The 25,056-nt window shown below is 54.2% G+C and overlaps 8 protein-coding genes across 8 annotated transcripts; 3 read left to right on the top strand and 5 right to left on the bottom strand.

Moving 5' to 3' along the window:
- Positions 1-225: 225 nt before the first annotated feature.
- On the bottom strand, positions 226-1,609 carry CDEST_13277 (uncharacterized protein; the record flags this gene model as incomplete). The annotated part of the gene is made up of 4 exons (XM_062929433.1): positions 226-529; positions 594-1,069; positions 1,127-1,194; positions 1,414-1,609. 4 exons carry the CDS (start codon positions 1,607-1,609, stop codon positions 226-228), a joined length of 1,044 nt encoding a protein of 347 aa, XP_062785484.1.
- A 2,905-nt stretch (positions 1,610-4,514) lies between these two features.
- On the top strand, positions 4,515-5,617 carry CDEST_13276 (Putative auxiliary Activity family 9; the record flags this gene model as incomplete). The annotated part of the gene is made up of 7 exons (XM_062929432.1): positions 4,515-4,607; positions 4,665-4,673; positions 4,739-4,768; positions 4,832-5,085; positions 5,142-5,202; positions 5,273-5,522; positions 5,574-5,617. The coding sequence occupies 7 exons, from the start codon at positions 4,515-4,517 to the stop codon at positions 5,615-5,617; spliced, it is 741 nt and encodes a 246-aa protein (XP_062785483.1).
- Positions 5,618-6,599: 982 nt separating this feature from the next.
- CDEST_13275 (Putative glycoside hydrolase, family 28, pectin lyase/virulence factor) lies at positions 6,600-8,264 on the bottom strand. Its single transcript, XM_062929431.1, has 2 exons — positions 7,843-8,264; positions 6,600-7,780 (listed from the first exon to the last, which is right to left on the bottom strand). Exons 1-2 carry the CDS (start codon positions 8,041-8,043, stop codon positions 6,896-6,898), a joined length of 1,086 nt encoding a protein of 361 aa, XP_062785482.1. The 5' UTR covers positions 8,044-8,264; the 3' UTR covers positions 6,600-6,895.
- A 1,849-nt stretch (positions 8,265-10,113) lies between these two features.
- CDEST_13274 (uncharacterized protein) lies at positions 10,114-11,621 on the top strand. Its single transcript, XM_062929430.1, has one exon. The coding sequence runs from the start codon at positions 11,028-11,030 to the stop codon at positions 11,409-11,411; it is 384 nt and encodes a 127-aa protein (XP_062785481.1). The 5' UTR covers positions 10,114-11,027; the 3' UTR covers positions 11,412-11,621.
- A 409-nt stretch (positions 11,622-12,030) lies between these two features.
- Positions 12,031-12,448, top strand: CDEST_13273 (uncharacterized protein; the record flags this gene model as incomplete). Its single annotated transcript, XM_062929429.1, has 2 exons — positions 12,031-12,195; positions 12,284-12,448. The coding sequence occupies 2 exons, from the start codon at positions 12,031-12,033 to the stop codon at positions 12,446-12,448; spliced, it is 330 nt and encodes a 109-aa protein (XP_062785480.1).
- A 1,231-nt stretch (positions 12,449-13,679) lies between these two features.
- Positions 13,680-15,631, bottom strand: CDEST_13272 (Putative FAD-binding domain, FAD/NAD(P)-binding domain superfamily; the record flags this gene model as incomplete). Its single annotated transcript, XM_062929428.1, has 5 exons — positions 13,680-14,056; positions 14,141-14,250; positions 14,319-14,397; positions 14,477-15,179; positions 15,467-15,631. The coding sequence occupies 5 exons, from the start codon at positions 15,629-15,631 to the stop codon at positions 13,680-13,682; spliced, it is 1,434 nt and encodes a 477-aa protein (XP_062785479.1).
- A 599-nt stretch (positions 15,632-16,230) lies between these two features.
- CDEST_13271 (uncharacterized protein) lies at positions 16,231-18,825 on the bottom strand (the record flags this gene model as incomplete). The annotated part of the gene is made up of 2 exons (XM_062929427.1): positions 16,231-17,523; positions 17,635-18,825. 2 exons carry the CDS (start codon positions 18,823-18,825, stop codon positions 16,231-16,233), a joined length of 2,484 nt encoding a protein of 827 aa, XP_062785478.1.
- A 373-nt stretch (positions 18,826-19,198) lies between these two features.
- On the bottom strand, positions 19,199-24,565 carry CDEST_13270 (uncharacterized protein). Its single transcript, XM_062929426.1, has 2 exons — positions 24,054-24,565; positions 19,199-23,991 (listed from the first exon to the last, which is right to left on the bottom strand). The coding sequence occupies exons 1-2, from the start codon at positions 24,311-24,313 to the stop codon at positions 19,503-19,505; spliced, it is 4,749 nt and encodes a 1,582-aa protein (XP_062785477.1). The 5' UTR covers positions 24,314-24,565; the 3' UTR covers positions 19,199-19,502.
- Between the last annotated feature and the right edge of the window lie 491 nt (positions 24,566-25,056).

Raw genomic sequence — 25,056 nt, 5'->3', positions numbered from 1 at the left:
TGCAATTAGAATTAAACTAACTGTCTGCGCGCAGAGCGTGCAGATGCTGCTAGACGCTTGCTATTATATTATGCAGGCATTTATTTTTAATATACTTATCTTTACTTATTTTTAAGTATTTAAGTATACTTAAGTATTTATATAGAGAATTTTACTTGCTTATACTTAGTTTTTTTTTTTCCTAGACTAATACTTACTTAAGTATACTTGTACTTTTACTTATACTCAAGTTTTTTTCCCCAACTCTGGCTGTACCGGACGCACTGCGAGCTCAATGTCGTCAACATCAGACAGTTGGGGTTCAGTCCGTTCCATTTCCGGCGTGGCCACAATCTGAGCATCTGAATCTGTTGCTGCTGTCCATGTCTGAATCGCCTCGTCTTTATTTTCCGTCCTCAAAGCTCTTACCCGCCTAGATGATGCCGTCCGTGGAGCGTTAGGGGATACTCTAGTGGCAGTGCGTTGTTCAAGGAGATAGTTGATCGAAGGGAAGGAAGCGCATATCAAGCCAATGGCAACCTCTCCAGTACTGATGCGTTATTATTAGTAGGAGACGACCGGATTAGAATACAGTATGTAAGGAAAAGACTTACGCGGTCCAGTCTATTGGAACAAAATCAACGGTCGGGTCCGTCGTGTGTTGGAATCTTAGCACCAGAACCAGACGATAACTCGTGACCGCAACGGCCAGGCCGCCTGCGCCAAGGATGCCTCCGAATTTTATTTTTTTATACGTCGGAAGCCGTAACTTCCAAATTAGAAAGATCGGAACAGCCAGAACAGTAAGATCTGATACGACTGCAAGTGACGTGTCATACGCGAAGATCTTCGTCTGGTCGATGCATTTGGAGTCAGGGACCGTAGGATCCCAAAATGCTTGGACAGGGATGCACACTAAAGCTTTCGTAACTTGTGCTGCTATATGGCACACGAGAAAAAAAGCCAGGATGGTGTGCAATATCCGGGCAGCCATCCTTTCGACGGCAAAGACGCGCACGACGAGGAGCAAGATAGCTGCCTTGGTGAAGAAGGCAGCCGGCGAGAACATTATGGTGCCAACGTAGGCAAACTGAGGTTGATGGCGTCAGTTTGGGCATATCTCTGTAATTTGAAGGGGTCTCAATACCATTTTGAGCCGCGTGAAGCTACTCGCCGTGATTTCCCATATGTGAAAACCTAATCCAAAATGAAGCCCTATCTAGATTGTTAGCACGTAGGCATCATGCTAGAGAAACGCGTAATTTACTTAGGAACACGGTTATGTTATGGCATGTGGTAAAGACCTTGAGTCTGTTAGAGCCCGTAGGTAAAAACTTGATACCTGCTTGTCTTAACTGACCCACCCCAGGAGATAACTCCCTGCGTATTGTGTTAGCGCAAGCCGGTCTCTGCAAACTTAGGATTAAAGCCTACAATCTTCCAACCGAAAGCCCCTAATGACCGACAACTTAATGTAAACGTGAATTGAAAAGAAAATCGTAATGATGACTTGCGCTAAGATCATGAAGGCCATGTGAATCGAATGCCTCTCGTCCTGCGGGTAGTCAAAGTTGGGTGTCTGCCCAGGAGGCGGCGGCGCCGCTCCGATCTGACTTATGGAGCCGCTCATCACTGCTCACTGAGGCCATTGGCAATATGATAAAAGTCTACGTCTTTGTTTTCGGGGATGTAGACATCAGTGGGCAGCAAAGACACAAGCGCCATCCATTGGAGTGGTAGAAAATGTGAAAGAAAAGCAGTTTCTGAATCTGGTTGAGATTTCTGCGTCGGACGGGGTAAAAACTCGTCCTTTGCCCCTCTCTCCTCCTCAACTGGAGAGACACGTAGTAATTCAAGCAGGCGAAGAAGGTAAGAAAAGGGTTCACCCCGGTAATTAGGCAATCCAGGATGACATTCGACATTAGCTTTCGAATGCAACATGGATACATAAAGACTAATAAGGGTGATTAAGATATCAGACTTCAACAGCGTCATTCGACACGGGCCGACCTGCACGGAGATGTTATGCAACCTTAAGACACTCCCTTTCGTCTTCTGTTATTGAACGTAGAACATAACATCAAACAGGGCGTGTTCATGTAACAGGTAGCTGGTCAATTCTGTTTATGTGCAAAGATCATTTTACACATAACAGTGCCAGTGATGGAAATCGACTAACTTATGAGACACAATGCAGCTAATTGGATTCCTGGACAGTCACAGTGCTTCAAATGTATCTGTACACTTCTACAGGCAAGTGTCAAGTTGTCGTCTTTTGCTTTCGAAACCCAAAGTCACGCATGGAAGTCTGTTCTCATTGATAAGGTTTGCGACGGCCGCCGCTTCTTAGAGATCCTTGTTTAACTGGCGCACATTGGTCAGGGACTGCTCACGAAAGAAACAATCTGAAAAATGCATCCTTTTGGCGAGTAAGACAGGGTAGACACGAATGGGTTATTCCTTGCTGGCGATCGAAGTCTAAATGCTGGAAGGGAACTCTCGATGCCGATGGGCGAATGTTCGTGGACGCGCCTAATCCTCAACAACCGACACAAGTCTTAAAAGTTAAATTATCCATTCTCAGTCCGTCGATTTGAGATTAGCTTTTCGATGCAAGACTAATTTGTGGGTAACATGAGTAACGTGGTTGATAGGCGAGTCGATCACCCAATCGCGATCACATCACGAATCCGACTGTGTGTCAACATCAACGGGAACGGTTCAATTCAACCTACTCAGAATCCTTTTCTCTAGACGTTTCTTCATTGAAGTGACACGTTTGCGCATTGTGTCTAGTGTTCCTGCAGATGCCACACCGTTGTTGACCTAATTCAGTCCTTAGCTTGCAACTACTCCTCTAATGCGTTTCCTCTTAAACCTATGCTGTTACATCCTGCTGCTGCTGCATATCCTCTGCATTAGCTACAGTAAGACTGCCTCTATGCTAGAGATGATGTGTTTTCTTAGTTCTTCAACGTTAGCTAAGCATATTGTTTTGCTTCTAAAGGGTTTTATTCTTATTCTCTAGTAGAGCATTATAATGCATTATTGCTGCTAATAATAATGTATTTAACGTCTAGAGTAAAAAGGGATGTACTAGGTAATACTAACATGATCTATTTTAATCTAAACTATTCTATAGGTTACTATCTTTACCTAATATTCCTATTTATTATTTAGTAACTTAAGTAGATTTTAGAGAAGAAACTAGTTATCGTACGTGCATAGCGAGTCGCGGATCATAGCGAGTCGCGCACTCTATGCGCGTACGTTAGGACTAGAGGATACCCTTATCTTGCTTATACAGAGCACATTAAATTTGATACTACTCCTCAGCAAGGTCTGATACTGTCGAAAGCAGAAAAGCCGGCCAGGAAGTCACCAGCATAGTCCCAAATGAGTTGGCGATAAAAGCTAGGTTTGAACGCCCGCTCAACGATTGGTGTACACCAGTCTATTGGCATACGCGGGGAGAGTATCACTATTCTCCTTGTATTTGGGTGGGCAATGATCACTGGATGAATCAGGTAGTCGAAGCTGGCACAGAGGCAAGTGGTACGACATTGTGGACGTGAACCATCCCAGGATTCTTCATAAGATCCGAGTAGTACTTGCAACAGAACCATGGTTACCTGGAACCTTCCCCCATTTTATATGATGCAGTGCGTTTCGTGTTCACTAAGATGGCTGCCGCAAGAACATCCGAAGCTGGGCTCTTTGTGTAGAGAAATTTTGGTTCTGAAAGCATAGTTTGACTCTGGATGCAGGGCACGCCTGGGATCTCAATCCCGATCATGATAGATTCTGTTGAACCTGACCACAGTTTCTCGCAAGCGGATTGCTCAGTGTTTGTCAAAGTCATCTACTTGGCACACTAAGAGATAGGTGATGACATTGCCGACTCCCCCGCAATATAAGTCAATGGCACATAGTATCATGAACCACCTACCAAGCATACCATTTCCTGCAGTCAATACACCCCGAGTGCAAGTTATTTAGTCTCTTAGCTGACCCTTTATATTAAAACACGGATTGTATTGGCGGAAGACTACCTACGACGCCAGGTTGGCCAAGTCAGCTAATTGGTGGAATCCCCGCCTTTAGAGTGTTTGTCGGGTTCTTCCCAACCTCATTGGCAAACGGCCCATGTAAATGTAATAAACGCGAGCCATGGCGCTCGCTCTTCTGGTTCCGATGTTTCCTTTTCTGTTCACTACACGGTCCCCGTGATGGGATGCCGCGGCTGCTGGGCGGCGCTGGAGGCGCGCCAAGCACAGTCTCAGCCTTCGCGGTGTATTAAATTGAACAAAAGGTGAAGCTGACGGAGGTAAGCAGGTAAGGACCATCTTTTCAAATGGGGCGAGTATACTGATAAATATCAATGAGATTCCCCCATCATGAGCAAGTTTCCGGATTAAACTGCTCAGTCTCGGCTAGGATTCGCAACTCGCCCCTTGCAACTCATCCGCGGTGATTGAACGCCTTCGCCTCCAACAGCATCTCCAGGAGAAGAAGAAGACGCATTCCTTGACACAATGCAGATCGCTGCTTGCATTCTGGGCCTGGCGGCTCTTGTCGCTGGTCACGGGTACGTCGATAACGCCACCATCGGCGGAACCTACTACCAGGTATGTCACTTCTTTCACTGTGCCCCAAGCTTGACTTCGAGGCTGACACTCCTTTAGTTCTACCAGGTGAATGATGATCCTTTAACTTTTCAAGATAGAACGTCGTGCTGCCCGGATGGCTAACAAACCAGCCCTACGCGGACCCTTGGACCAACCCGGCCGTAAGTTTGAAGACTATTCTCCAGCTGATTAGGTTCGGTGATGTACTAATATCCCGTTTTCAGCCCCAACGCATCTCGCGCCCCATCCAGGGCAACGGCCCCGTCGAGAGCGTCACTCTGGCCGACCTGCAATGCGGAGGATACACCGCCGGCGGTATCTCCGGCTCCCAGCCCGCGCCGCTCCACGCCCCGGCCGCCGCCGGATCGACCGTCACGCTCCGCTGGACCCTGTGGCCCGACTCACACGTCGGCCCCGTCATCACCTACATGGCGCGGTGCCCCGACTCTGGCTGCAACAACTGGCAACCCGGTACCTCGTATGTATACCCGGGGGGGTCTCATGGTGGCGAGCATGGCTGACTCGAGTCCGTAGGGCGGTCTGGTTCAAGATCAAGGAAGCTGGACGCACGGGAACCTCCAACACTTGGGCTTCTGTAGGTTTTGAACAACAAGATTAGTCGCCTAGAGAAAAGGCCAAATCGCTGACCAGACGCCTTCGAACAGAGCGCCCTCATGGTTCCCAACTCTGGTTACCAATACACCATCCCGTCTTGCCTGAGGCCCGGCTACTACCTTGTCCGCCACGAGACGATCGCGCTCCACGCCTCCTGGGCCTACCCGGGAGCCCAGTTCTACCCGGGCTGCCATCAGCTGCAGGTTTCCGGCTCCGGCACCAAGAACGGCTCGCCGTTGGTGGCATTCCCCGGCGCATACAAGGCGACCGACCCCGGCGTCACCTACGATGCTTTCAAGGGTGGGTGATAACCAGTTGTGAGCTTTCTGATGATCGCTGACCGTCTCCCAGCAACCCCGTACACCATTCCGGGTCCCGCTGTCTTCACCTGCTAGAAAACCTAATCCATGGTTGTCGCTGACCAGGTTGAGATGCGGGCATTGCCCATGGTTCATTGACTCTGCATCTCTTTTTTCTCTTCGTGTACATAGTGACTACCACAATGCATTTGCGGGCTCTGCCTCGAGTCGTTGGAAATTATCAATCATATGCAAGCAGTGATTTTACCTATTGAAAACCAGCCACTGCCCGCGATCTTTTTGAGCTTTCTGAGTTCTAGGCACTTGTTGGAAGCCCAGCTGCATAGGCGCCATGCATGCATCCCTTACTAGCCCCTGCATTCTGCAACGCTGCCTATTGGGTGAACCACCCTTTGAGCATAACCACGCATTCCTGTGTAGAGTTCGTCAATGTCAAATCCCAACGTGCGATCCAAAAGCACAATCTTGTCTGCGGACTAGAGGTCATAGTAATCAATATTCCAGAAGCCATCAATCATATCCTTGATAGTCTAGTGGTTAGGATATCTGCTTGTCATTCAGACGATTCGCAGGGGACCGGGGTTCAATTCCCCGTCGAGGAGATTATTTTGCCATTTCTTTTGATCCTTCTGGGGAAGCACACGCTTGCTTGTTGAATGCCAACTATCGCCCCCTCGTCATCAACCAATCCCCGATAGTCTAGTGGTGAGGATATCTGCTTGTCATTGCCTATGCAACAACTCGCAGGGGACCGGGGTTCAATTCCCCGTCGAGGAGTTCTTTTGATTGTCTAGACGCTGAGTCGATTTTTTTTCTTTGGCCCCATCTCTCCACAATATTTTTTTCCCGCCCTGTATGAAGTAGATGGCAGCTGTTTTGTTAGCCCTTTCGGAAACGGGGATCTTAATACAAGTCCCGTTATTAACGCCAAGGATGCCATGTCGAGATCCTTGTCGTTGAGGTGGAGAATGGCATGTCGTTGATCTCTTGGAAACCATGGAAGCGGATCAAATAGTCAGATTGCGAGCAACGAAGACGGGTTAAGGAGGAAAATAGGTGCATCCAAAAAAGTAGGTTGGATTGAGTATGTAGGCCGGCCGGAGACATCCAAAAGGCGGCCGGCAAAAGAGAAATATATACACGAACAAATTTTGCGCTCAGCCAAACGTTCCTAGACCAAAACACTCAAAACTCGTCACTACAAGAGCACCGGCCAAAAACTGAAAAAAAGGCACTGCCGATGTCGTCGACGTTAACCGCCAGAGAACTAGCTCCCGCGGCAGACTGCCCGACGACTCAAACCAGCCCCTGGGCCGAAAATTCTCGAGTCCCGCAAAAGAGGGAGAGAGACGTTTAGCAAGCAGCGCCGCCGCTGGGGATGCCGGAGCACTTGGTGGACTTCTTGCCACCGGTGACACTGACGCCGCTCCACTTCCAGTTGCTGCAGGCACCGGAGGCGCAGAGGATGTAGACGTTGGTGCCGGAGGAGGCGACGGTGCCGGTGACCTTGCTGAGGGTGAGGCCGGTGATGGGGACGCCGGCGGTGGGCTTGCCGGTGGGGGAGCCGTTCTCGTAGTCCTGCTCGATGACGACGCCGTACTTGGCGATGTTGGACAGGGTGATGCCGGTGTACTGGACGTTGGAGACGGAGCCGGTGGCGCCGTAGACGGTCTTGATGCGGACGCCGTTGTCCGAGTTGGAGATCTTGGAGTTGGAGATGACAATGTCCTTGACGACGTTGTTGCTGCGGCCGCCGACGGAGCCGATGGACAGGCCGTGGCCGCCAGAGCAGCTGCCGCCGGTGAAGGTGATGTTGGTGCCCGAGTTGATGGCGAGGCAGTCGTCCTGGTTCTTGACGACGGCGCCCGAGATGTAGACGCCGGTGGAGGAGCCGACGTCGAAGGCGTCGGTGTTGTGGCCGCCCTTGGTGTCGCCGAGGGAGTTGTCGAGAGTGACGCTGAGGACGCTGAGGTCGGTGACGCTGTTGATGGAGAAGGCTTGGACCGGGGTGTTGAGGGCGTTGAGGTTCTTGATGGTGGACTGCTTCAGGCTGTGGGCGTAGAAGAACTTGGGCTTGGTCTTGCCGCCGTTGCCTCCCTTGCCGTCCCACCAGCGCTGGCCCTCGCAGTCGATGGAGTGGCCGGAGGCGCCGTCAATGAGGATGTTGGTGCCGGAGAAGGAGATGAGGGGGCCCTCCCACTCCTTGTAGCCGAAGGTGGTCTTGCCCTGGAAGGTGACCTATGCTCGCGTGTTAGTGGGATTCCCGACCTGGCGAGCTAATAGGCTCGGTTAGTACGTACGTGAGTGCCGGACTTGAGACCGGTCAGGTCAAGGGTGGTGCCGGCGGGAACGACAATGTCCTTGAGGATGATGGCAGTGCAGCTGGCCTTGCCCTTGATGGCGGCGGCGGCATCGGTGAAGGTGCAGCTGGCGCGGGCATCAAGAGGCGCGGCGATGACGGAGGCGGCCAGGGCGCCGAGGGCGAGAAGGGTAGAAACCATGTTGAAGATGAGGATGGTGATAAAAAAGAGCAATATAGGAAGATTTTTTGAGAGAGTGTGTGTGACTTGATACCCAGTATCAGTATGTTTGAGATATAGAAAAAATGAGAAGTAGCTCGCAAGGAACAAAAGAGCCAAGACTTGAGAATGGTAAGCTGGAAGAGATCGGGAGTGGGTTGGATGTCTTGGATCTTCTTGGCAGTCTGGGGGAGGAGCTGCAGGTCGGTTTATATCCAAGTCGAAGGATCTCTTGGCACAGCCCTGCCAAGGCCTGTCAACGAACGGCTCATGTTTCCCGCGCGATATTGGACGCTCCAGAGTCCCAACGTTCCATGGACGAGGGGGGGGAAACACTGACTGAGTCAGGTAGATTGGTAATGGAGCCTTTGGGCTCTCGCGTGAAGCCATCATCTCAATAGGCAAACGTGAGCGCCGGGGGTAGACCTTGCATGGGGGGGGGGGAGGCCATCAGAGTGACAGAGACTCCACCGCCGACTCCTGAAATTCGGGAATGACGCTGGATTCTAACCACTGGCGCCGGCTCCGCGATTTGACTTAGACAAGCTTTTGCTGTCTACGCCGTAGGCTAATGCCTGTTGAGCAGGGCCGCCCGGCACCTTTCCCGATCGAATCTAGCTGTGGCCCGTTTGGCCAAGTCGACACCCCCTTCCTCCAGCTTGCCGAGTTCCGTCGCAACGCGGGATGGGGAGGAGGATGAAGGGGAGGATGCTATTCCCGAGAAACAACGAGCGCAAACGGTACTCTTGGTTCTTGAAAGGGGGAGGGCTCAACATGAGCCCGGGACGCGTCACGGGACATCCGCTCATGGCAGGGGATGCCCCGGCACAGGCCAGGTGGTTGGTGGAAGTTTGTGGTCAGACATTGTGAGCTTTAAATTGATCAGAGTTGTACTGATCGTATCTTGCCCCGGTTGGCCCGGGAGGCTGTAGCTTGCTTGTAGAGACTGTGAGTTTAGTTGGGCGGTGGTATCACGGCTCGATCGCGTATAGTTCAGGAACTTATGGGAGTGGAGATTGCGTTTTGGTTGCAGTCGAATTGACTTTATTCGGAGAGAAACTCCCCCATTTCAGACGATGTGGCATATTGGATGGCCTGTCCCTCCCTGCCCCCTACCCCCATTTTCCCCTCCTTCTCCTCTGTCTGCCCACGTTCATTGGCGGGATTGTCTCTGTCCCTGTTCACATTGGAACGGTCATCCTCGACTAGGAGTGTTCACGAGTGAGTTTAGCTTCACTCGTCACGCGTCCAGAGCAGCATACGAAAGGACAATGATGCCATCCAGAAAATCCGGGGCCGACTGACGGGGCATGTAACTCTGCGTGATTATCACACGCGGGCCACAGCAGACATTCTCCCTCTCGCGGCGCTTTTGAGCCGGATTAGAGTTTGAGCTTTATTCGTGTTGACGCGATGAAACACAGGTCATCTGAACGGCAACCGGGGACCGAAGTCCTGAATTCGCACCAGTCAAAACTCAGTGTGTCCAATTTCAACGTCGCATCTGTCGACTGTTTTTCCGTCTTTGCCCCGCGAGGGGGGGGGGGGGGGGGTTCGTTCAATGTCTTTCGAAAACTTGGAAATCGACGAACCATGACTCCCTTGTACGCATCACAACTTCGACACCCGTTGTCGTCGCCAGTCTCGGATCACGAGCACAGCACGAGTGATTTTCGTTCGACCGTCGGGGCAAAGACACGCGTACTGACAAGGAATGACTTATTCCGGAGGGGGTGGCGTCCCATTTACCTGGAGTTGCTACCCCAACAGCAATATGGAACTCGGCACCCAGAGGCATGCGGCCAGCAAGAGGAGACGAACAGAATGCGATACACTGGGCCCCCCCCCCCGCCCGGTAGGCGACGGCATCAAGCTCCAAAAAAGCATTATTCCCGTAGTCTATTCGACGCGCATGAGTTTGTCTCCTCTTCTTCAACGACTAGGGCAAATCCACTAATTGACTGGAGACTGGAGCGAGCAAAAATAAAACTGGGCCTCACTCTCTTTCTTTCTCTCTTTTTCTCTCTGCACGTTTCACTCTCCCCTCATCTACTGTTTTCAGTACTGGGTATAGCACTTATGCTGTGTTTCCTACATTTCATTTTATTTTATACACATTATTGTGTACCTGTGCGAACTCAAGAGAGACCACCTTGGCCACGTATCTTAGTTTCATTCTCCTCTCTCAGAGCACATACACAATTGGAACGGACCGAAAGATGACGGTGGCGGCCCAGCAAAAAGCTCACTCACTCTCCCAAACTCCGCCAGCTCCAAGGAGAATTAAGGGGTCTAGACCCTTTCAGTCTCCCTCGCCGGAGATTTAGAAGGAAAATTGGCAAAAATGGGCCCATTGATGATACACACGTCCCCCCCCCCCCCCAGTGGGAGAGCGGAATCCCGAGTCCGATCGAGTTAGTACGGGCCCCCGGTTTCCTCATTTCCCTAATCTCGCAACTGATGCTCTGCGCCCATCCTTGCTTCGAAAACCTCGAAGCAGACTAGTCTCCTGAAGACATGCGCGGTCTAGATCGTTCCGTTGAACAGGTCTTGGCCGCAATTCGACGTATCGCCGCTGAAGGATGAAGAACGTTGCCCGGGGCTTTCCTATGAGATGCTTTCGACGGTGTCCCGCGGGTGCCTTCACGTCCCCGTTTTTGTCGGCGAAGTTGTTGTTGTTTTGTTGTACGAACCTCATCCGTTAGAGTTCCATGGCGCGGCTCTCGACCAATATCAGTTGAGTCGCATTTGCCGCACGGAAAAGGAGCGCGCGGCAGATTTTGGCTCCGGCTCCCGTGTCACTCGGTGGACTTGAGAGCAAGCTTTCTAGTCGCAGGGACTCTTGTCCGTTCCCAAAGTGGGAGAGGACGACAGAGTAAAAAAGAGTTCCACTCGCGGCATCACAGGCTGTTGTGCGGAAGACACCACATGGAGCGAGGAGACAGGCGTTGCCACAATGGCGGTGTATGTATCCAACGGCTTACCCGGTCGTCGGTCTCTTTGTTCGGCAGTCACCTTGCGAAGTACTTGGAAATCCAATACTCCCAGCCAAAGCCCCCAGCCCAGATGCCATCATTTGGCCGAGCCTCCTTTCCTCAACCCCGGCCAGGTCGCAAGGTCTCATCTCCCCCTCGCCCACCCTCCGCTCCTTCGATGTTGGGCCTTATTTAAGGACCGGAACTCCGTGCCGTTGGGACATGGAACAGATGCCCCTTGTCATCATAACTGCTGATGGATATCCGTCGTCTCAGTTCATGCAAGTGCTGTCTTTCGCTACACACATCAACTCCTCTTCCGATTCGAATGGTGAATTGATTGACCCCGACAGCAGAGGCAGTGTATCGTTATGAATTCTTGGAGGCTTGCATGATGCAGTACTGAGCAAGCCTCTTGACGATGGGCGTGCCATGTCTAGACGTCGAAGAAATTCGAGAACAGGCAGGCGTCAATCTTCATAGAAAGAAACCATCATCGACGCGGAGGAATACCGACATCAGTATTTTATAGCAGAATAGCCTCGGCCGACCTGATGATAGTGGCATCAATTTACCGGCAGTTGTGATAGATGGTAGCTTTGACTCTCAGGCTCAGTGCGTACAACAACATCTCTCACAGTGACATTGATTGAGTGGTATGATATGACGTGCCAATTTACTCCTTCTAATTCACGGTATTTTCGTCCTCTTGAACAAAGCAATGCGGGATTGCCCTCGGGCGCATCCAGAAGCTGTCCCCGGCCGTGATGGTTCTCTCTTGAACGACGCATCTATAGATACACTGGTTGAACATCAGAATAGTTGAGGAGCAATTGCCCTTCATATGTCACTGATCGTACTTCGTACCTTCGTACGGGAATTATCCCGTGGGTGTCGTGCTCCACGCCATGGGCGACGTGAGCAACAGCTTCACCCTTGAGATCAAGGGTAGCCACCCACTACCCACTACTTGGAGAGCACTTTGAATCAACCGATGAAAAGAATTTCGCCGCAAAGGGTCGATGCAAGACATTTCGACATGGAGGCAATGCTTATCTACGGAAAGCACAAAATCAACGTCAAGCCTGTCTGCGCTTTTAAGGCCAGTGCACACAAGGCGAAGGCGCCCGGGGAGACTCTGAATACAGTTGGGGATCAGGTAGGCTTGACACTTGCTGCTTTCTCTACGCGCCTGGGGCCAGGCAGAGCCCCGTTCTAAATCGTTTCCACCCATTTCCTTTTCCTAGCGGACCTCGGCATACACCACCAACCGGGCTTGCAGACCGTTCCGGGCAACAAAGTCAACTCAGAAGGATTGTCAGTCGTGGATTGTAGAGACCGCCGGCTACCTTGTCCAAAACGGTATATCCAGTTCCGAGATCGCTGTTTATCTTTTGGCAATTCAACAGTAACAGTGTGTGCGGCACAAAAGCACCGTCATTTAGAGGAATGTCATCGCATGTTTCTAGCTTCCTCTCTGCTGTGTTATCTAGTCTTTTCGACTGCAATATGTTTCCATACCGTCTTTGGCTCCGTCTTTGCCCTGAATTACAATAATTGCACCCTTCATCTGACTTCAAGTGTCTAATTCTATTATGTATGCTTTTAAGCTGTCCTTAAGGCGAATACTAGAAGTACTGGACACACTTTAGATCTTGTAGCAAGGAGGCTTTTAGTAGGCTATTACCCTTTATTAGAGCTATCTTGCAGTTAGAGCCCTAATCCCCTTCAAAACCTAACATTCGTTATTAGTCTTCTCCTAAGACGATGGAACATATGCTACATACTCTGTGTCTAATGTCCTTGGGAACAGGTGTTGTGATCGACTGTTTCCGGCATGTTTTGGGCATAGTGGCTCAAATCTTACAATTTAAAAGGAGGAGACACAGCAGCAGTAAATACAAACTCAGAGTTTGTCGCTAAGAAAACAGTGTTAAAACAACAGTACTTAGCTGGCTCTAAATCAACATATGCAATTCCTTTAAAACTGAAAGACACTGACACCTACAAACTACTCCGCTTCAGCGGGAAGCAAAACTTCAGAGACAAAAGAACTCCTCGACGGGGAATTGAACCCCGGTCCCCTGCGAATCGTTTGAATGACAAGCAGATATCCTAACCACTAGACTATCAAGGATGCAGTTGATCGATGTCTGATCTTTCGATCATTGTTTTCAAAACGGCAGAAAAAAACCACTTTGTACAGGGCAAAATAATTGCCAAAAGAATCTCCTCGACGGGGAATTGAACCCCGGTCCCCTGCGAGTTGTTGCATAGGCAATGACAAGCAGATATCCTCACCACTAGACTATCGGGGATTGGTGGATGTGTGCATCCAGTGATAGTTGATTGGGAATCATTGCAGTAACAGCGTAAATAAAGTCTGTGCACAGTCCACCAACAGCACCAGCTCTAGCTAGCCCTCCAACATCATTGCTCTAGGTACCCTGGACACTCACGTCTTACAGTGTGCGGCAAATGATATCCTGCTCTAGTTTCGAAAGTCAACTTACATACACGTAAGTATTAATGTTATAGTTTCCCTGCCAGCGTGCTGGGTAAGATCTCCCCACACGTATTGTTCACAAAGTGCAAAGAAGTTGAACCCCATCCGCCACGAGCATCCACGGCGTGCAAGTCTTCTCAACGACCGTCCTTTAAAAGCTTAAGCGCGTCGCGGATGACGTCGTACCCATAACTGTACTTCTCCACATCATCTTCAGTGTCTGGAGAAGAAGAAAAAACCAAGTCAGCTGGGCCTCTGCACACATTAGACACGGGACGAAGAAACGACTCACGGGGAACATCGCCACCGAAATACCCGCGCTGCTCCTCGGAGAGCCGAGACGGGTCCCACCTGTGCTCCGACGACAGCAGCTGCGTCGCCGCGACGCGACCCCACCTGAGCTTGTTGAACATGTCCATCCGAGCCGGGACCTCGTCCGCCGACCCGACCTGGGAGAGGAGCACGCCGAGCGCGGCCGCGTCTTCGATCGCCATCGACGCGCCCTGTGCGCGTACTGGAAGAGTAACAAGTCAGATGATGGTCGTTCTGAAAGAAAGATGGAATGACATGGCGTAAGGGGATGGAAGGGGGACCTTACGGGGAGGCATAGGGTGCGCTGCGTCTCCGATGAGGACCACGCGGCCGCGGGCGAGCCTCTCGAGCGGCGTCCGCGTGAAGAGCTGCCACTGACCGACGCCCTTTGCTTCACTGAGACCATGCTGTGTTAGTTCACCGGATCGTACAATGGGGCTGGCACGCAGGCGTGGAAAACGTACCGACAGATAGACTGGATCGTCTGCGGGAATTCGGCCATGACCTTGCTGGCGAAGCCCTCGCTTTCGGATATGTCGTTTCCTGCGCGAGAAGAAAGAGAGAAATATGAGTGAGCGACGAACAGGCATTCACGGTCGGGGACGAGCAAGGTTCGACGTACCAGCGGCGTCCATGCCGAGCTGTGGAGGGTAGATGAGTCCGATGTTCTGGAGGGATCCCCTTGAGGCCGGTAATTTAGTTCGCTGTTGGCCAGTATCACACCATGGAAGGGGCGGCGCGAAAGGCATTACGTACCCTCGGCAGCCGTAGATGATGACACGCTTGTCGACGTTATCAACCACCCGAAGCGATTTCAGGCCGTCGACGAAGAAGCCAGCAACCTCCGGGTCGGCCATCACGGTTTCAGAGGGGACCAGGTAGCGCATGATGGACATGTGGTGCTGCGCTCGAGGTGCCTCCTCCACGACGCGAGACACGAACGCGGACTGGGATCGGCGGGGGGCGTCAGTAATGAAACGAGCGATAACGACCACCCTTGTTTGAAGGGACGCGAGAGAGAGAGAGAGAGACGAGAAACAACGCACCCGGATACCGTCGGCCGCAACCACGAGGTCCTTCCGGACCCTCGTGCCGTCTTGGAACCAGAGCGTCCCGTCATCATCGACACCGGCCACGGACGTGCAGAGATGAAGGCGGGCGGTCCGCAGCCTCTTGTCCGTCGGCTCCGTCGCCAGCCTCCTCAGCTCGCTGTGCAAGTCCACGCGGTGGAAGAAGCAGAAAGGGGCGCCGTACTTGGGCGTGAAGTCGGCGCACGGCACCACCCGTTTCTGTCCGAGGTCGGAAGGGTCGGTGAAGTAAATGGACTGACAGGAGAATGCGGTCAGTCGTCATGCTCAGTACTTGGGGGGGGGGGGGGGGGGGGGGGCTCTTTGGGATTAAGGACTTGCGTCTTCCGCGGTCGTGGCCCTAGCCCGCTCAAAGTCGAAGCCGTAATGCGTCAAGATGCGGGACGAGTTGGGAGGCGCGCTGATAGCGGCTCCGACCTCGCTCTTGAACCGAGACTTTTCATAGATCTGCCGCAGACATAAGTAAAAAAAGGTGTCCATGGATGACGGGAAAAGTGATGGGAGAGGTAAGGTTCGGGACCAACTTCGACGTCGTGGCCGCTCTCCAGCAGCGCTACGGCCGCCATCAAGCCGCCAATACCGGCGCCCACGATGCCGATTTGCAGCTTTACCCCCGAGTTTCTGTTTCCAGAGGCTGCTGTTTTCGGAATCTCATTGGAGTCATGAAGACTGCCGTCGCGGATCGTCATGGTTCCTGCGGGTGGTCAGAGGAGGCGTTGCGTGTCGGTCCCGATGAGTGCGAGAATCGAAACACCTGTCGTTGCTCAGAAAGGTTTGTGAGACAGGTTGCAGGGACAGATCATAGAGGAAGACTTGAAATCGGTTTAAATATTTAGAGACCATGCGGCAACACGCCGCGGGTTTGAAGCGTATCGGCCCATGACACCTCAACGGGAGCCGGAGGTGGAGAGCCGAGCCAGCCCTCCGTTACGCCGGCTCAAGATCTCGGCTCCTCTTACACCACTTCCCGAGCCCACACATTGCCAAGAAGGCCGATGATCTGCCTTGGCTCTCACGGCCCGAGCCTACATATGCAGCTGGACTATACCTAATGTGTCTCCGGTCAAGCCGCATCGATGATCCACTTCCTCTTTATCCTCAGTCTCATCATGGCGTACCACATCCCGTCGCCCCGCCGCCTTCGGCATATGGGGGGAAGCAAGCCGAACACGTCCTCCATTGGCCATCAAGCCGAATCGTTTTCACGCCAGACGAAGCCAGGTAGACCAAGCGTGAATCATACGGCACAACTAGAGCCCTCTTTCATAACACGGATCTACATCATACTCTACCTACTCGCCGTCCTCTCAAGATCACCCAGCGCAAGACAAACCTCCTCAACACCAGACGGCATCCGTCCACCAGTCCAGTTCCCCTCGACCACGCCCCTCACACGCCTCGCCACGCCCGCCGCATCCTCAAGCACAACGGCCGTCTCCTCTCCCCCAGCCCCTCGCAACGCGAGATGGCCGCCTTCGCGCGCCAAATGCCACTCCTCCACCCCGTCCCCATCCAAGACGCAGACCTCTATACCACCATCCAGACCCAGCCCCTGACCCGGACCCAGACTCTTCCCTAACACCCTCGACGAATCGACTCCGTGCCGCCAGAGAACCGTAGCCGCCTGCGACAGCGCAACGGCGTAGACATCACACAGCGTCCCGGCTGGGAACTGAACGGCCGCGCGCACCGCCCTACCCGCCCGCCACAGCGCGCCGCGGTGCTCTGCCGTCTCCAAATCGGGGATCAGCGCCGCAGGAGTTGACTGCGATCCAGAGCCGTCCGAGGCCACGATAATGTGCATATGGAGGACCTCGATCAGCAGCTCCGCTTCCGGGGAGACTTCAGCCCCGGCGGTCCGCGCCTGGGAAGTGAAGAGGTTCAGCACCGAGGCGAGCTCGACGCGCCTCGCCGACAATATCATCGAGCTCCAGTGTCTTCCGGCTCCGCCCGCTCCACCGCCGCCCATGGCGGCGAGCTGCTGGACCTCTCTGACAAGCGTCCAGAACCCAGCGAGGAAGCCGAGCACGGCAAAGTCCTCGTCGACCAGGCCGCGGCACTTGACCACCAGTGTCGGATCATTCAAAACGTCCCTTAGACAAAGAGACGACGGCGCCAAGTCCCGCTGCTGCTGCTGCATCCACAATGCCATCTCCTCCCTCCACTGAACCGCAGTCTGGGCCTTCCACATCCCCCTCGGCGTTGGGAACGGGACCCTCATGTCGAGGTACGACGACAGAACCTGCGTCTCGTGCGCCATCGAGACGTGCGCGTCCATAATGTACGCAGCGTACACCAGCCTGCGCCGCGCCTCGCGCGCCGCCCAACGCCGCCACGCGTCCCCCAGTTCCTTACTGTCGTCCCCGAGAGCGAGCAGGTCGTCCAGCGCCGGGTCGTCGGCACAGGATCCAGTAGCCCCTTGCAGATGCCCGCCGTTCTTAATGAGGACCTGTATGCTGTTGGCGCACGCCTTGGCGAAGGCCACCTTGCGTCGGACGCCGCTGAAGAAGGCCGTGTGCTGCTGGAGGAAAAAGGCCTGTGAGAGCCCAACGTCGCGCAGGGCGGCGTTGTTCCCTTCCCACTGTCCAAGCAAACGTCAGTGGAACGTGAAGAATGATAAAAGAGAGAGAGAGAGAGAGAGAGAGAGAGAGAGACAGAGAGAAAAGGGACAAGACGAATGTCATAAACTCACGCTTCGGAATGACGACACCCAGACAACCTCTTGCATCGCGAATCCGAACCTCCTCGCCACCACCGACCCGGTCCCGAGCGCCCCGAGCGCCACCACCATGCCCAGCAGCTCCGGCCGCTGCCCATCGAGCTCCAGCGTCGGGAGATGCACGACACCGTTGATCCCGCCGGCCTGGCTCGCCTCCGCCCATCCTTGCGCGTAGACGTCCACAAGCGCGCCGAGCGCCCCCGTCGACGGGAACGCCGCGAGCACCGGCGCCGCCGCCGCGTGGGACGTGTTGTCGAGGATCATGCGCACGAGCAAGTTCCGCGCCGTCGCCGAAAAACGGGGCTCTGCCAAGCCGGCGCTGGGACCTGGGCCATGGCTGGGCGGTCCAAGGTTCGCCTCGTCCGCGGCCAGATGCAGCCTCTCCATCTCCTTGTTCTCGCTACTTTGCGGCTCCCAGAGGCCCGTTGCCGTTGACAACGTCTCGCAGGTCTGTGTACTCGCAGGCGAGAAGCCGTGCTGCTGCACAGCGTTGGGGGCGAAACCCGGGGTGGCGGCGGTGTCTGCCGCGGTCATATCGAATTGGCTCTGTAGGTACGCCATGTCCGCCATCGCGAGGTCCCAGTCGACCCCGAAAGAGAAGTCCTCGAACATGCAGCCGTCTTCCTCGTGCGTCGGTGTGCCCTCTGAAGCGTGCGGGCTGATGAGATAGGGTATAGGGGCGATGACGGGCAAAGGTGCATTGGGGAGTGCTCGGCCGGCTCCAGAAGGTATCTCATTCTGGCTAGGAAAACCGGCGTCGATCCAGGCGGGATCCTGCTGCTGTTGCCCCTCGTCGGCCTCGCCATAGTCCCTGACATCCCCGTACTCACACCTCGCCCCCTTGCCCGTACACCGCAAACAGGGCTTCCTTTCGGAACACTTCACCTTAGCCTCCTTGCACAATCTGCAAGCCTGGCCGACTCTGACGCCTGCACCTAGCACCCGCGTTCCGGGCTCGTCGTCATGGGTCGCCTCATGTCTCCTGAGGATATCCAGCCTCCCAAATGCCTTGCCGCACAACCTGCAAGGGTAGGGCCGCTGCTTGGTATGTATGGACCGCACATGCCGTGCGAGGTGCTCCGTCCGATGATAGCGTCGTTGACACTGCGAGCACTGGTAGGGAGCTTGCTTTGCTACTCCCCGGTGAGATTCGTGTACATGCATGCTGAAGGATGGTTGCCGGGATGTCGTGTTGAGGGAGGGAAGACAGAGTTCTGCTATGAGTGGGATGGACAATAAGCTTATCTCGTACCCGCGGAATGATCAGTGGGAGTAAAAGTATCATTCCACGCACTAACCCACCCTGTCTGTCACTTCCTCATCTGCCAGAGGACGAACCAAGCCGGTACTTGTCCGTGGCTCCGCCTTCGGGCGTCGGCCAACCTGTAAACTCCGGCTGCCGTTCGCGCTCCGCTCTCGGCGCTTGCGGATGACAGACGAGCCGAACTGTTGTCCGCCTCCCAGTGGCGAAGTATATAATCGTCAAACCAATCGGAAACAGTATCCAGTACGACGTACTTCAACATTGACGGATCTAGATGATATGTCAAGAGCCCCTGTGCCATGCAAAAACGGGCCCACCTATACACAAGTCGACCCGACAGGAGACTTAGCCACGGGCCGTTGAGGAGCAAATACACTGCCATCGTTATTCATACGACTCAAGTAAAGAGAGTACCTTCTGGGTACGGGTATCGACGCCCCAGGCCATATTTCCACGTCGGAGAAAAGCTAACAATACAGGTCCGATCCGCCAATGCCTTTTTTACAAATATGCTCACGAACACACATGCACACCCAGCGCACACTGACAATCAGCGACTGCCGAAGAAAAGTCTATCCTAGAACTTTGGCGATGGCTTGCGTTGCCGTCTCTCCCTCGCACCAGGCCTAGCAGGCAGTGAGCTGGAGGGGATGGGTCCCCTTGCGCTCGCTGACGCTGTTGCCCGTCTCTTCGCCGGCACGCTCATGGCACGCGAGCCGGCCCTGGACGACCGCCTTAGACTGCTCTTGTTGCTGTCGTCCTCATAATCCGCATCGATACTGTCTTCCGCATAGCTTTCTTGGGGTGGTGAGCTGGGCGGGCTCGACGACAATTTGACGACCTGAGAGCCGGGAGGGACTAGAAACGGAGACTCTCTCCGTTCTCGCCTTCGCAGCAGTGGCTTGATATCCCGTGTCCCGGTAGATGGCGAGCGTGTCGTCGATATTACAGCAGGCTTGATGTCGGGCAGGTCTACAGAGTCGGACAGAGATGATGGGTCTGGCTGGCTGAAGTTGGGGAAAAGCCGCTTTCGTGTGCTACTTAGATTCTGCGGCAGCTTATTGTGTTCCTCTTCTTCGTCCTCATCGCGCGCCTCGTCAACCAAACGCATGGCCGCCTCGTACTCGTCGTCACATTGTACAATCGGTTTGCGAGATGCGATGGCCGACATCATTTGAGATTGGGAAGGGCTTTGTGTATGCTTGTCCAAGTTCTGTTGCGAGGCGGTTCGAGCCAAGCTTTCCAGTGACGGGAACGACTCGTTTGTTGAAGGCGCAACAGAGCCTTCCTGGGCCCTCGTTGGCGTCTGCGCTCTGGGTTTCGGGGTCGACGCATCGGCATCAAGGAAAGAGCCGTCCCCGGTATCGCTGATCTGCGGCAAGTCATCGCCCATGTTGAAGCTGTAGTCATCAGGATCAAGTTGCCGACCGCTTCGAACACTACTCGCAGAAGATAGCGGCGCGGCAGCTTCTCCACCGTCACCAGTGACTCCCACAACAGGATCGGCCTCGTTGCCTGCCTGCGACGTGTTATTGCCGACCATGCTCTCCTGAGAAAGAGGAGACTTTGACACGACTTGGGACGCTCCTGCAGCCTCCTGCATGTCTAGCAGCTGGCGGGAAGGGCTGCTGGTCTTACGGCGGATGACGGAGGGTGAGACGTCCTTGCGGAAGCCCGCTTCCTGTATCATGATGCTGATCTCATGGCGGCGGTCCGAGGAAATGGAGGGAGCGTTTCCATTCGAGCTCTGAGAACCCGCCTCTTCCGTGGTTGGCGCCGGGAGTTCGTCCATGGAATGGCTGTTCATTCGAGGGGTGGGCATATTCTCTTCGTGAATATGTTCCACGCTGTCTATCTGCATACCGGAGTCATCGTGACTAGTGTGATCGTCTCCCGAGGTAGCGTCAAGTTGGGGGTTACTGTCCATGACGACTTGAGGCTGCGCGTCATCCGTATTAGCCTTGGCTTGACCATCCTTTGCATTGACTGGTAACTGACTTCCATCTATAGGCGCCTCGGACTGGCCGGGATTCTCCGCATCGATGTGGAATGGCTCGGTGTGGCCGTCATAGACCGTCTCATGAATGATGCTGTCCGTCGGAGCAGCGCTTGAGTCTTCCTTGCCGGCGGCTGCGGCCTGGTCCTCCAAGGGTAGTTGCAGGATCTTGGGCTCGATGAGGTCTGTGTAGTTTAGTCTGCGGTATCCCTGGTCGGGTTCGTCGTCCACTTCGTCGTCATCGTCGTCGGGCGCTTCAAACCGATCGTAAATCCTCTCTCCCGTGTCTTCGTCGTACTTCTTCTCCGTCTGGCCAACGTTTCGGTCTCGTCGAGCCAGAAGGAACTCGAGATCCATCGCTTCCTCATCATGCACTCTGACGAGAACGCCAGTCAGGCTGACAACTTCGGGCTGCCAGTTGGTTGCAGAAGACAGAAGCCACTGCTTCCAGGTGATAACCATGCCCAGCTTTGCTTCCCCTGCCCCAAGATCCGAAAGGGTGTTCAGGTCCGAAGGTAGCGAAGGGAGATCGTCAATGTCTGTCGCTTGGCTCCCCTCGACAGTGGCTTTGGCAACCATAGGTTCTTCGTCCGGCGGGTCATCATAGTTGAGAGTCGTGTCGCCCTCCTCCAAAGACTCGACAGCATCCGAGAAAGTTACGCCAAAGCTCTCCCCAGTTACTCGGCGCTTCTTGGACGCTTGGGAGTCCCCGTCCTCGTAATATTGAGCCTGATTGCGCTGTACGCGCTTACGCTTGCCTCCGCGCTTGTTCTTCGAACCAAACCATTCTTCCACTTGCTGTTGGGGGTCCCACCGCTGGACAAAAGGGAATGGCGGTTCCGAGAGCTCGATTCCGTCATGACAGCATTCTACGGCTCGGTAAGCGATTTTCTCGCGCCAGGCTTCGGGGTCTTCCTCTACCGGTTCTTGTGTTCGGGACGATTCGCCAGGATGCGGCGCCGCCTCGATCAGACGAGTGTTGGTGTGTGGGCGAACACCCTTCATCAGGTCTTCTCGGATCCGATCTTCATCGGCTTTAGTCTTGGGGTTCTTGAGGCCCAGTGACCCCATTAGGATCCGGCGAGTGGCCCCGATGTTTGGCTTCATCCGGCGCCGGGCGGTTGCTTCTTCCACTTGCGCATCAGAGGGTTGCGGAGCCTCTGTGGCGTCAGCGCCGGCGATGGAGGGTTGATCGACTTCCATCTCTTGCGGGCTAGGGCCGGATGTCTCCAGTGATGGTTCTTGGCTGAAGCGCTCGGCTGGACCGTCAGATGCAATCGCGTTGAGCAGTGCTTGCTTTCTCGCGAGGAACGCTGCTGCATCTGCACTGGCCGCGAGAGCAGGATTCTGAGGTTCTGCGCCGTCTTGATCCGACATGGACTTGCCAGCCGCCAGTTGCTTGGCAAGTTTTCGCCTGGCATTCCTCTTCTGAGTTTTGCTCAACCCTTGGCCTGGAGGAACATCAGGTTGCTCCTGAGCAGGTGCGGCTGCCGCAACTGGGGCGGCTCGAGGTGCCTGTGCGGGTATCTGTACGGGTTGTTGTAGTTGGGGAGGTTCCAAAAGTCGGTGCTGGCCGGAGAGAGTCTTGCTGGGAATCTCCTCAGGCTCAGAGTCAGAGTCAGAGTCAGAATCAGAGTCATCGCTGCTGCTGTCTGCTTCTGAAGAATCCGAGGATGAGCCTGACGAAGAGACAGAGACAGCGTCGTGCCTTCTTGAGGGGCGTTGCTTCACGGCTGTAACACTTGCGTCGGCACTGGCAGAGCTTTCCGAGCCCGAATCATCATCCGGACTGGAATTTTCCTGGCCATCAGAGTCTGCGTTGTCTTGGTTCAAGACCGGCCCGGCACCCTCTGATTCATCCGAATTGTCCTCGTCGTTTTCATCGTCATCATCGTCATCGCCCCCATCATCGGAAGAGGGTTCTGACGAGTCGTCTTCGTTCTCGTCATCGGAAAGTTCCTCCACCTCTTGATCCGAGTCAGATGCTGCTGCGGCGGCGCTAGAACCAGAGCTCGGATCCGAATCCGAATCCGAGTCAGAATCAGAACCAGAGTCAGAAGACGAACCGTCTTCTATGCTTTTGGGGTCACTGTCCACATGGGTATTGTGGTTGAGCGTTGTGGACATATTCTCGTCGTCCTCTTCTTCGTCCTCATGCTGTCCGGAGCCATGCGAAGCCCTTTCGGAGGGACTCGACTCCCGAAGAACGAGTTCCCGTCCCGCGTTGGGTTCGGCGTGTCGGATGGGGCTGCTAGACAAGCTTCTCGCCTGGTGATCCAGGGTTTGTTTGAGACTGAGGCGTGCGCTGAAGGCTTTACGAAGCTTGCGGTATGCCTCTGCTGAATCCTTATTGTATCTTAACAGAGCCTCCTCGATGTCATACACCTGGGCATTCGGGAACGCCGCTCTTAGAGCTGCAATCTTGTCCAGAGTATCCAGATCGAGGCGATGTCTGGCAGCTCGTGCGTTGGACCTGACGAGCGCGTTGCTGGCAGAAGGCGCTGGAGAGTGATCTGAAGCGTCAAACGAGTGAAGACTCCTGGCTTGTCCACTCGATGCTCTCTTGCGTTGGATATTCCATAACTCCTCGATGATTTCCCCTTCTCGCATATCGGCGTTGTCTTCTCGAAGAAGGCGCAGCTCGTCTTGGATGTCGGTGTCCTCTGAATCCATGTCGTCGTCCTCAGCCGCATCGGGGCTTGGTTCGAAGTCCTCCTCGTCTTCAGAATCGTCATCCGTGTCGGCGTCGGCGTCGGCGTCGGCGTCGTAGAATCGAGTGCGAAGCTTGACGCTCGCTGGGTCCTCGTGGGCTCTCGTGGATTCATACTCTAGCATCGGAAGCTCGTTGCCCTCCTCCGCAGAAGAGTCTTCTTCACCGTCGTCGTCGCTACCGTAGGTGATTCGGGCCTTCTTCCTGGGTGGGAGGGTGACGGCAGGGCGGTCTCGAGGGGGTCGTAGCCAGGAGCGCCCGAAAGCAAGGCCATCGACGAGGTGTCTTCCGTCGATGGATATTTGGTGTCGGCCGCTCAGTCGTCGTCTCTTGAGATCGCCGGTCAGAAGAGGTCGAATACTAAGAAGCAGGCGTCAGCTTGGATCAGGCGGAAGGGCAGGAGCGGAACAAAAGGAGCTTACAGGACTTGGTCATCATCCTTGAGGACCTTGGACACAAGGTGGAAGTGGACGCATTCGAAGCCGTCGCCAGAGGCATCCTTAAGCTCGACGGCGTAGTCTTCCAGGCCCCATTCGCCGCTCTCTAAAGGAACGACCTCATTGACCTGGGCCACAAGCTTCGAGATGGTCAAGTCCTCGTCGGCGGTCGCGTTCCAGAGAAGTTTGACATCAGGGACGCCGTGACGTCGCACCACCAGGCGCAAGCGCAAGTCCTTCGCCATCTTGGCCGCGTGGAGGGGTATTAATTCGTATGGCGCGCGCTGTGATGCATGAAGAACCGAAGAGATCGCCGTCGGTAAGTTTGTATCGTCGGATTAGAAAGAGATAGAAAAAGAGAAAGAAAAAAAGCCTGTGAGAAAGGGATGGAAAGAGAGGCAGAAAGAGCAAGGAATCCGGTAGAATGAAGTACTAGAAGATGGCAGACGGATGCGAGCTGATCAATTAGACGCGTCGCTAGGTCGGACACACAGAGAAGGGCAAGAGCTGTGACAGCTCCAATCGCGACTTCGACGATTGACGCAAATTTGTGGAAAGTGGGGCCGGACCGTTGAGACCAAGCCGATGTACTTCTGTACTTGTATACGTACCTGTGCACCTTTCTGCCTACCTGCCTACCTACCTACCTACCTAGGTCCCCAGGTACACCCAGTTACATAGGTAGGTGGGCACGATAGAGGGCTGCCTAGCAAACGCCATCAATCAGGCTGCCATGTCATGTATCACCAAATGAAGTGCTTCCTACCTATACCCAACATCCTTCATGCAAGACTATCTCGGTCCAACACAGGATATCTAGGACCTGGCAATTCGACGAGAACCAGAACGTTGGCGAGACCTGGAAACTCACGGACACTGAGGCCCATCTCGAGAACTGCCCCAAGCCAAGCAGTACGTAGATATGCTGCGACTGTCCTTCACCTCGCTCGGTTTCAATGACGCTTTATTGCGCCAGCAGATCTCTGCC

This window comes from Colletotrichum destructivum, chromosome 9 (assembly GCF_034447905.1).
Source record: "Colletotrichum destructivum chromosome 9, complete sequence".
Lineage (NCBI taxonomy): Eukaryota > Fungi > Ascomycota > Sordariomycetes > Glomerellales > Glomerellaceae > Colletotrichum > Colletotrichum destructivum.
This window is presented reverse-complemented; position numbering and strand designations above follow the sequence as displayed.